At 30.3% G+C, this 12,445-nt stretch overlaps 1 protein-coding gene across 1 annotated transcript in view; it reads left to right on the top strand.

Annotated features, from left to right (window-relative positions):
* The window catches only part of ANKRD55 (ankyrin repeat domain 55), a 204,424-nt gene that overhangs the window by 57,307 nt on the left and 134,672 nt on the right, over positions 1-12,445 (top strand). Inside the window, 3 exon segments of the mRNA XM_053699692.1 lie at positions 1,741-1,781; positions 1,783-1,848; positions 1,851-1,874. Of these exon segments, the coding sequence (XP_053555667.1) occupies positions 1,741-1,781; positions 1,783-1,848; positions 1,851-1,874 (131 nt within the window).

Below are 12,445 nucleotides of genomic sequence, written 5' to 3'. Positions count from 1 at the left end.
AGAAATTATGAAAGAGCTCCTGTAATGCACGTCCTGCCGACTCCATGGTCAGCTCTGCCCCCCAACACATTGAGATTTTTATATAAAATATTTAGATATGAGTAATGAAACCACTCTGTAATATATTGTCATTATTTATTTCACTCCATTTTCATTAAATCTAGGCTCTGGAAAATTTAGCAATTTCTAAAAACTTGAAATGCACCCTGCTGATTTCTCAAGACTGACTCTGCTATATATCTGTACCTAATTGGCTTATCAGATAACAACTGCATAGCAATGCATTTTATACTAACTTAAAGGACCAGTAATTACAGTAGATTTGCAGAATCAAAAAATAGATAACAAGACAATGCTATAGCACTTAGTATGAACTTCAAAATAAGTAGTAGATTTTAATCTGACATGTTTCAACGTTATGTATATTTCCACTTCCCCTGTATCATGTGACCGCAATCAGCCAATCACAAATGCATATAACGTATATTCTGTGAACTCTTGCACATGCTCAGTAGGATCTGGTGACTCAAAAAGTGTAAATATAAAAAGACTGTGCAGAAGACTTCCGCTAGGGGGTGGAGCTTGCAGAAGCACGTTCTTGTCCTGCATTTGTTGCTGAGTGCTAACATCGCTCCCCCACTCATCACCATCTTTCTGGAACTGCTACCCGGGTTCTGGTGGGTTTGCGGCATGGTCTTGTCCCGAATAAGAGTTGGAGGTCTACGCGGGTCGGGGCGGGCTTGCTGATACCGCATTACTTTTAATTGTGTCAGTTGGAGCACGATAACCAGAATTGATTGAAGGATCCCGGTTCAAACTTACCAGAGGGAGAAGTGTCATAGAGCTATGGAGGCATCTGGAAAGGTAGGAGACGGAGGAGTCTGTGACGGAGATGCTGATGTGCGGAAAGGATCTGTATGCCACACTCTGGCCTGCACATGAAGGAAAGAGCCCTCTGAACCCAGTCCAGACTGACGGAGTTGCCGTACTAGGCTGTAGCGTAATCACTTACCGCTCCTTGAGCCTCCGTGAAATAATCTGGGTTTGATACCGGTTTGATACTGAGCCCTCCCATTGTTCTTGTTGCACCCTACATAAAATACAACCGTTTTGCTGTATAAACTCGGCTATTATATTGACGTTTAAGCTGATCAGCTGGCAAAATTTGCCTGTCTCTGTTCTGAATCATGAAAGTTTAATTTTGACTTGAGTGTCCCTTTAACGAAGGGGCTAGCCTTGTTTGTGGACTAAAGCCCACATAAGGCAATAGTGGGCGGACGTTTGACTATTGAAAGAATATTTGCAGTAAAAAGGAGGTTAATTTGTTTTAAAAACATTAGGCTTGGCTGATATGTTATTCTACCAGCAATACAACAGACATATCTTGTAATTAAACTTTGATTAGAGGTGGTAAGTACAAACACTGTGAGGGACTTCAAGAATGCCTGGGCTAAACAAGAGGCTGTCCTAGGATCTAAATAATTTACACTTTTAGGAAATTCCGGGCAGACTTCTTGGGTCTATAGTTCTTATCTGCTGTCAGAAAGTTTTTAAATTGTAATAAAAAACATTTTTTGTTTAAATAAATGTAATGAAATGCCCAGTTATTTAAACTTATAATTATATTTCAAGCACTTTTGTTTTCTTTAAATAATTAGATATTTGATTTTAAATGGTTATGATTTAATATTCCAAATCATCCTAAGTGTATTGTAATGATATATTACTGTTTTTTTCCAGGCTGCACACCCCTGATGCATGCTGTTTCAGGTCGTCAAGTTTGATACAGTGAAATTACTACTGAAGATGGGAGCAAATATAAATACCCAAGATGCCTGTGGAAGGACAAGGCCCTCTCTCTAGCAACATATCTGGTAGAAAAGCAACTGCTACTAACACCCTTACTACATCATACTAGTGCTCATGATCCCAGCACCCTTAAAGCTATTCCCAAGGGAGAGTTTGCTTTCACATTTAGATAAGTTTCACCATTCACATTTTTTTCATTTTTTACACACCCAGTATATGTATTTATTCTCCACAATGGAGAGTAAATTACTTTTATAATGTAGTTTAGTTCATGTTCACTACAATGATTATGAACACTGGTTAACACTGCACACACACGCACTATGTATAGACAAGTTGTTGTATCACTAATATGTGATTCAGATCATTAAAACATTATTTGTATAAACATACAATATCCTATTAGGTGATTAAGTAGAGAGTTATTTACCAAGATCACTATATTTTTTTTAGTACTTTTACACACTATAATTTATACAGTTTTTCTAAAACAACCATATTTCTACAAATAACGTATGATAAAGCATCATCATCTTTTACAAGCACATAGTTAGTATTCAAGTAATATCTTCTTCCGTTAAGCAATGCCTTGGACAAAGATGATATATTCAGATAACTCAAAAGAGGCGTGTGCAATACAAGGCAATGATAGGCTGATACAGTTTGGCCCTTTCACCAATTATGAACAAAGATTCGCAACATGTAAATAGAGTGGGCGTTTCAGTAAAGCGTTATGCATAGAAACATGCGGATCTAGAGGCCTATTTATCAAGCCGGTCAACTCTGCTGCATTTGCCAGGCACCAATACGCTCGCCTAACATTGCCTAACATCGCGGGCGCCAGACCTGAATACGTTCTCCATATTTATAAAAAAGCTGCCAAAAAGCTGCACACCAAGTATGGGGGGCGATGAGCAGCGGACTGTTATTAACTAACAGTCATCGATCGCGCTGCTATTCGGCTTTTTCCCAACTTTATTTATACCCTGTCACTAAACACCGCCACTATACTAAATGTTTAACCCCCCTGTTGCAACTTTAACAATGTTATTAACCCCTATCCCCGTGCTCCTGGAGCCCCACCGCAAACTTTAATAAAGGTATTAACCCCTATCCTGCCACTCTCGGAGTCCTCCGCAACTAAAAAAAATTATTAACCCCTAAACCCTGGCCTCACACGATGACTACTGCTTACTAAACTATTAACCCCCCTAAACCTAACAACCCGCTAACTTTACATTAAATATTAAATCATCCCTATCTTATAATAAATTAAATCTTTACCCTTTAGAATTAAAAATAAACTATATTTAAACTACTAATTAAAGGGACACTAAACCTTTGAAAAAAACTGTATTTGAAACTATAATAAACTATTAATAAATAATATTCGCAATATGCTTTAATTAACTATTATTCACGGTTTACTATATATTCATGATCAAAAATTAATATAATTCCAAACCCACACTTACTTCTTTTGATCCCCGTTACCAATAGTGCCTGATAACCTGCGTTTATCAATATGGCCGTAATCCGCCGTACTGCGCATGCGCTTATATTTCTGCGCGTCATCGAAAACGTCACCATCCATTTAATCTACAGACCTCCGTAATCGAGCATTCTCAACAGATGTTTCAGCGTTCTCGAGCAGGTAAGATGGTGAGTTGCTTAGCAGCGATAATACCCCCTTAGTAAGAACGAGCATATATTGAATAACTCACGCATCAAAATATCTGAATAGCGTCGATTTTGAAATTGAAATAACTAATAAAATAGCGAGGCAACTAGCAAATAATCACCCTTGAAGTAACGTAGCAATATTAATTAATATATGAACATTTTGACAACATTTGATGAAGAAACTCATATTCAAATTTAATATATTATACAATGTTGTTTTAAATTTCATGCAATATCGGATATAAATGTTTAAAAAGAATGACACTTAGTCACTGTTCTCACAATGCGGTTTCCTGTAAATAAAAGAGTATATCTTTGGCAAAATCTTTATTCACTATATTATATTTGATAGAGATCTACTTTCTAATTACAATAATTATGCTTATTGTTATTTAAAAATAAATTATGGAGATCACGTTCTAATTGGAAAGTTGAGGGTATCATACAGAGTTCTATTGTGACCGAAGTGCAAGCGTTTTCTAGCAGTTCAGATGTGAGCGCTTAGCAGCGATTAATACCCCTTAGTAATAACGAGCATATATAGAATTTATCACGCATATAAATATTTTAATATCATCTATTCTGAATTTGAAATAACTAATAGATACCGAGGCTACTAGCAAATAATCCCCCTTGAAGTAGCGAGCATTATGAATTAATATTTGTACATTATTGACAACATTTGATGAAAGAAACTCATATTCAAATTTAATATATTATACAATGTTGTTTTAAATTTCATGCAATATCGGATCTAAATGTTTAAAAGAATGACACATAGTCACGATTCTCACAATGCGGTTCCCTGTAAATAAGAGTATATCTTTGGCAAACATCTTTATTCACTATATTATATTTTATAGAGATCTACTTTTAATTACAACAAGTATGCTTATTGTTATTTAAAAATAAAATTATGGAGATCACGTCTAATTGGAAAGTTGAGGGTATCATACAGTGTTGTATTGTGACAGAAGTGCAGCGTTGTTCTAGCAGGTCAGATGTGAGGCGCTTAGCAGCGATAATACCCCTAGTAATAACGAGCATATATAGAATTTATCACGCATCTAAATATCTTAAAAACATCTATTTACAACTTGAAATAAACTAATAGATACCGAGGCTACTAGCAAATAATTCCCCTTGAAGTAGCGAGCATTATGAATTAATATTTGTACATTTTGACAACATTTGATGAAAGAAACTCATATTCAAATATAATATATTAAACAATGTTGTTTAAATTTCATGCAATATCGGATCTAAATGTTTAAAAGAATGACACATAGTCACGATTCTCACAATGCGGTTCCTGTAAATAAAGAGTATATCTTTGGCAAACATCTTTATTCACTATATTATATTTATAGAGATCTACTTTTAATTACAACAAGTATGCTTATTGTTATTTAAAAATAAATTATGGAGATCACGTCTAATTGGAAAGTTGAGGGTATCATACAGAGTTGTATTGTGACAGAAGTGCAAGCGTGTTCTAGCAGGTCAGATGTGAGCGCTTAGCAGCGATAATACCCCTAGTAATAACGAGCATATATAGAATTATCACGCATCTAAATATCTTAAAACATCTATTTTACAACTTGAAATAACTAATAGATACCGAGGGCTACTAGCAAATAATTCCCTTGAAGTAACGAGCATTCTGAATTAATATTTTTACATGTTTTTAAAACATTTGTTGAAAGAAACTCATATTCAAAATTAATATATTTTACTGTGTAGGTTTAAATTCTTTAATTATCATATAGAAAATTTTAAAAAGAATGACACATAGTCACGGTTCTCACAATGCGAGATCCCATGTAAATAAAAAGCGTATATATTTTTCAAACACTGTATTCACTATGTTATATTATGAAAGCGAATCTACATTAAATTAAAATTTAGTCTGATTATTGTTATTTTAAAATAAACTTTTGATATACGTATAATCTTATTTTTTGTGGTATCTAAAACAGTTCAATTTTTAGATTTATATTATTACAGTCTTCTTTGATTTGTAATTAAAAAATGCAATGCAATGGCCACTATTGTATGTTGACTGTTATCAAAACTGAGTTACCCATTCAAAACAGAAATCGAAAATAATATTTTAAATTATAAATAATCAAAGAAAACTATTCAATTTTTATTTAATCCTTGTTCCATTTCAAAAAAATATAGTCATACAATTTGAACTGATACTTTTTATTTAAAGCACGTTTAATATTCACCATTATTAAATGTCATATTAATATCTTATTTATAAGTAATAATAACTACATTTTAAAAATTGTATCTGCAAATTAAAAAAAAACATTTGTAAATAATTATCAATGGATTATATATATATATCTGATTCTAAAATTATAAATGTTTCTATTTTTTTTTTTCAAAGTCTATTTTTCTAAAGCTTTCTATTTTTCTTTCACTTTGATCTCCTTTGTCTGTTTTCAGCTTTTAAATGGTTATTTTGTTTGTTACATTTCTTTCATTTGTAAAACATCTTATCACACAATCTATTGATTAGCTTTTCATTCACTCTAGTGGCCTCCCCACCTCTGTCTTTTGCAAATAGTAGTCATGGTAACACTGTTGTAACTGTAGGCTCCTTAGTTTAATTCTTGATTATATTCTTTGAAAAGGTCAAAATTAAAACCTGATTAGACAATCTTTTTAATGAATTCCAAGAGTAGATTAGTTTGAAATAGAGCTTTGTTATTTTTAAAGGGAAGAGTCAAGTACTAATCTTATTTTCAACTTGTAAAAGGGCATGCAATTAAATTCATATTAACAATAGGTTTTTTTTAAACTATTTCTCTTTATCTTTTTATTATTATTTGAAATATAAAACTAATATGTTCATATGGTAATTTTATATAACTTCAAGAATGACTATCAACTCAATAAATTTAGAACACTATAGGCTATTAGTTCTCATGTTTCATGTAGATAGCATTGATCTCATTCAGTTAAACTCAACCAGTATTGAGGAATGATTTATTAGAATTAATTTTTTTTAAAATTCAATGAATTTAACGCACATTATACACTCATTTACATATATCTGCATGTAATATACACTACAATAAATACTACAATTCAAAAATATTCATATAAAATTAAATTTTAAAGATAATTATAAAATAAATTCTAAGGTTTTATTTCTGATTATTTGAAAAGGTTAGTTTTAAAGTAAAATTCAAGTGTCAAATAAGACACTCCACCCTTGACCTTATGTTGATATTGCTAATACATTTTAAAAATACAGGATCATGCTTTAAAATGTAGAGAAACTGTATTCACATCAAATATTTTTTTTTAGTATTCCTATAATTAGAAAATTGTTATGTTTACATTTCAATAAACTTTTCTTTTTTCCTATTTTCTAAAAAAACATGGGCTATATAAAGATCTAATTAAACAAACATTGTTTATAATTTTAAATTTAGTCTATAAAATTATTTTAAATGGACACTAAACCCAATTTTTTTATTTCATGATTCAGATAGAGCATGCAATTTGAAGAAAATGTATCATCTACTCCTATTATCAATTTTTCTTTGTTCTCTTGCTATCTTTATTTAAAATGCAGGAAACGGGTGCATAGGAGCAGGCCCATTTTTGGTTGAGAACCTAGGTTATGCTTGTTTATTGGTGGTTAAATGTAATCCTCCAAATACCAAGCGCTATCCGTGGGTACTGAACCAAAAATGGGCTGGCTGCTTAGATTTACCTTCCTTCTTTTAAAATAAAGATATCAAGAGAATGAAGAAAATTTGATAATAGGAGTAAATTAGAAAGTTGCTTAAAATATCATGCTATATCTTAATCTTGAAAAAAAAAAATGGGGTTCAGTGTCCCTTTAAGGGTCAGTCAGCACAATTTTTTAACATATATAATTACAAATATTGAAAGTCTAACATTATAACTGTTGATTTTTTAAAACATATAAATGGTTAAATAAATTGATTTTTATTCTTTGTAAATACATATAATTCATGTTTTTCGGTTTCATTTTACATAGAATTAAAGAGGCATTCAACAATGTTTCAAGCTATAATTTTCAATCTCAAAAAATTATTTTATTTAAATATCGTTTTCAATTACATAAATCAAATTTCGATTATTGTTTGATTGAAATTTCAATACAGTATTAATAAAGAATAACCGATTAAAAAAAAACTAGAAAATGCTATACCAATTTTTTTTTTAATAAAAATTTTGTTTTTCATTTTTTGAAGTTGAGTCTTTATACACTGCCTTTGTACCACTGCGATAGCCATCATCCAATCTCAAAATCATAAAATTATCATGTTACAAAAATCCTAGATTCACAAATGAATAAACAATTATTATTACACGTGTTCATTAGTATAATTACAATTCAAAATTGAAAAATTAACAAAATGTGGCATTAATTTAAATGTCATTAATTTTAATAATTTCTAATAATTATATATTAAAATAAGTACGGATTTTTATTTGTTATTTGTTATTGTCTCCCTTAATTTTTAACTTCACTTCATTTTTTTTTTTTTAAATAATTATAGACTATAAATTTTATTATGAAGAGTATAATCTTAAAAATGAAATAAACTTAAAATATATTCAATAGCCTATACATCAGTATTTAATTGTTGCAATGTAGGTGTAGATAAAACAAAGGCTAAATCATCTATTTAAAATGCTTCAATTGGAGTAAAACTAGCTTCTTTTAAAAAATTTAATAGACTATCGACGGTTTAAAAGTATCATTTCTAATAAACACACCCACATATATAACAAATTATAAATTAATTTCTAAATTTAAAAAATTATATATATAAAAATAATTATTTTTGAGCATTAATATATAATTTATACTCTTATTACATTTAAAAATTATTTTATTTATTAAAAAAAAATTTATCTTTTAAAATTTTTTTTATAAAATTCAAAATATCATATTTCATATATAGTATTAAAAATTTTAAAAATCAAACATTTAATAATTCACATAAATAATTCCAAACATACATAATTCCAAATAATTAAGAAATAATAAGACACACCATCACACACACATACACATACACACAAATGCATTACAAACCATCTTGAAAAAATTATTAAAATAATATTGATTATTTAATTTTCAAAATCAGATTATTAAAATTTTTTATTAAATTGTTTCTCCAATATATCTTAAATTGTATTTCCTTTTTTTATTCAGAATAAATCGAAATTTTTCAAAATTTCATTGTCTTTTGTTTGAAAATCCTGATCACGTCCCGAATTTACAAGGTAATTATTTTTACAAATATCATTGAATTTTTTTTTTACATGTTAAATAATGTTTATAAACAAATTTGCACATTACATATTTATATAAGTATTTTTTTTATATGCGAAAATTTTTTTTTTTTTTAAAGAACATTATATATTTTTTTTATAATAAAATAAAAATATGTACCAATGATTATCAATAATTTTTTACATATAAAATTATTATTTTCAAATACACAATGTATATTAATTTTCATTTTGCATTGTCAAAATATTTTTTTTTTTTATTTTTTTTTTAAATTATTTATTTATAGATATATGAATAATAATTAATTTTTTTTAAAAAAAATTTCGTTTTAAAAAAATAATTTTTAAATTTTTTAATATATTTAAATTATAATAATAACTATTTTAATATTCCTTTTTATTTTTTTATAGATGCCTAAATGTTTTGTAAAGGGATGTTCATCAAAACATGACAATCGATCGAAAAACACCAGACGTCAGTCTACATTGTTTTCCTAGACTCACCCAATAGGATAAGAAATGGCTAGAAATTTCAGGACAAGCATTACCAAATCCAGAAACAATAGTACAAAAGATTATGATGCCAAAAAGTACTGTTAATTATCGTATCTGTTCTTAAACATTTTACAACTGACAGTTATATGATGATCGGGTTCAAGAAAAACACTCAAAAGGACGCTGTTCCGAGTTTGCAAGTACATGTGTTAACAACATCGAATGTAATAGTCGATAATGAACAACCGTCAACTTCAATGTTCAGTAGAGAAACAGTAAATGTCTCATCTTCACGTGTCGATGTAATCCCAAGCGACAGTGAAGAAATAATGGACACAAACTCCTGAAACCATTGCTTCCATCTTGGCAAGTTGATCACCATTATAGTAGCACACTGTCTAGTATGGATAGCTTTGAAACTGATTTATCTGTAATGTCACATATTCAGAGACATGATACTTTCCATAGAACGTGCATCTACTGCACTTCAAATTCAAGATGAAAATCCTCATTTGTTACCAAAGTCACGTACTATGTTGCCAAAATTCTTCCAAAAACACCATCAAAAATTATTGTAGGAAAAGGAAAGTCATGTAATGGATCAGCAGATGTTAAGACGTTCGCCTAGAATGATAAAGAAGAAAGACAAAGGAATTAAACATAATGTCGGAAACTACAACAAAAAATTTAATACAAACTCGGTCAATAGGTACATGGACCGGTACTTATGACTTTTTTATGTCTGAAATTGCCTCATATAAAAAATTTTTGAGGAAGAGGAATCGATTTCGACATTACCAATTATGTCCACACCAAGGCAAATCACAAAACAGTACTTGAGGTCAACTCTCACACCGATCAATGTAGTGGAATCTAGAATACCCAGAATAATAATACCTGAACAACCATCACCTATTTTAAGCCACAGCATGGAAGAAGAATTTCAATTACTAGATACCAGTGCATTAGGTGAAAGTATAAATCCATTGGAAGAATCTGCAACTTCAGAACATGTTGACGATAAAGACACTTCCTATGTTCCTAAATCAGATTCATCACCGTCTTCAGAAGAAGAAAAAAATCTCAATTCTGACATATCGAAAAAAGCACAAACAGAACGCAAATTTATTGTGTTCGAATCATGTCTTGACGAACTTTTAAAGTTGATAAAGTGCTCCCTATGGTGGGAATTGCAATTCGCCTTTAGAACAAATTCTAAAAACAGTGACTGGAACAAACATTACTTTATACACAGAATGCACTGCTGGACATAAATTCAAATTTTGGGACAGCCAGCCACATTTTGGAAAAAAAGCCATTGGGAATATTATGACTTGTGCAACAATACTACTGTCTGGCAACCATTACAGTAAAATTGCTGAATTTTTCAACATAATGAACATTCCATTCCTATCCGAAACAAGTTACTACAAATTTCAAAATAGTTACTTCTTTCCAGCTATAGAAAGAGCGTGGATACTGCAGAGACAAGATATAATAAACAGTTTTAAAGGGAAATATGTGACAGTGATGGGTGACGGCCAATGCGACAGTCCGGGTTTTTCAGCCAAGTACTGTACGTATACTTTAATGGAGGATACTACCCGAAAAATAATCGATTTCAACATCATACAGGTGTCCGAAACAACGTCATCGGTTGCAATGGAAGCAAAAGCATTCCGAAGAAGTTGTAACCAATGTTATCGCACAAGGTCTAGAAGTAAAGACAATTGCCACTGACCCGTCACGTCTCAATTCGAAAAATCCTGAGAGAAGACTACAAAGAAATCCGTCACCAATTTGATTTGTGGCATTATAACAAAAGTCTGAAAAAAAAATTGTTTTCTTTAGCAAAAACAAGAGAAAACAAATCACTACAACATTGGGGTTCCTCTAATTTCCAAACATCTCTGGTATAGTGCTGCATACTGCAAAGGGGACAAAATAATATTAAGTGAACTTTGGCGGTCTGTATTACATCATGTTCTAAATGTTCACTCTTGGGACAATGAAACCGTTGTTAAGAAATGTCTTCACAAGGAACTTACACCTGAAGAAATTGCAGAGCGTCCATGGCTTGACAAAAAATCTATGGCATATGCAGAACTGTGTAAATTCATTGAGGACCCACTCATTGAAAAAGATCTTGTTTACCTGAAGGACTACTGTCATACTGGAGAGATAGAAGTATTTCACAGTATGGTCCTGAAATATCGTCCCAAGAGGGTGTGCATTTTTCAATGGATGGGATGAATGCTAGAACACAGTTGGCAGTCATGTCACATAACGCAAATGTGGATCGTCCTCAAGCTGTTGTTAAAAGACCAACAAGAGCAAGTCGGGAAAAAGGAGAAGAAAGATTCAAACCCTTTTACTCAAAAATGAAGTAAGCAGTGGCACGTTAAAGCGGTGTATGAAAATACAAACAATGATTCATTCAGCCAATCATGTTTGACATTTTACAGATAGTCAATGGCGAATTGAAATATGACTTTCATTCACAAGTTGCACGTTTACCACCGAATATAGCACATGTGCAAAGACCCGACAACATCGCAATTAATTGATTCACATCGTTCTCGACTATCAAGAAAAAGGCTTTTCAGAGGAAATGATAATTAATGTTCTAGTTCAAATATCCTTTTTTTTTACTTTGGGGTTTAATAAATGATAACATACTATATACCTTTCAATTTTTTATGTTTTCAAAAATTTAATTTTTTGGTATATTTTATCACCAAAAAATTATTTCAAAGTTTTAATTTCTATTTTGTTGTGTATATTTACTGTGTTATTAAAAATAAATATTTTATTTTTTTGTTGTAATGTGAATAAACAAAAATTTTTAAACAATTATTGTTTTTATATCAATTTGTAAAAAATGTTTAAACTATTTTAATTATCCTTTTTATGTCGATATATTTAGGATCTTAATTTTAAAATGATACAATGTAAATCTCATCATCCAGCACATTTTATGTTCATCAACATTGTCTCTCAATTTAATTATTTAAAAAAAAAAAAAAAAATAGCATCATCTATATTATTAAAAAAATGTCACTGCTACTTACCATAAAATGTAATTAAAAAAAAATTTGAAGTTTATATTCGAAAAATCAATTTTATAATATTTATAAATTAATCAGTTTATTTTATTTTTATT

The sequence above is a fragment of the Bombina bombina genome, chromosome 2, assembly GCF_027579735.1.
Source record: "Bombina bombina isolate aBomBom1 chromosome 2, aBomBom1.pri, whole genome shotgun sequence".
Lineage (NCBI taxonomy): Eukaryota > Metazoa > Chordata > Amphibia > Anura > Bombinatoridae > Bombina > Bombina bombina.
The sequence above is the reverse complement of the archived record's forward strand: the minus strand, read 5'-3'. Positions and strand labels throughout refer to the sequence as shown.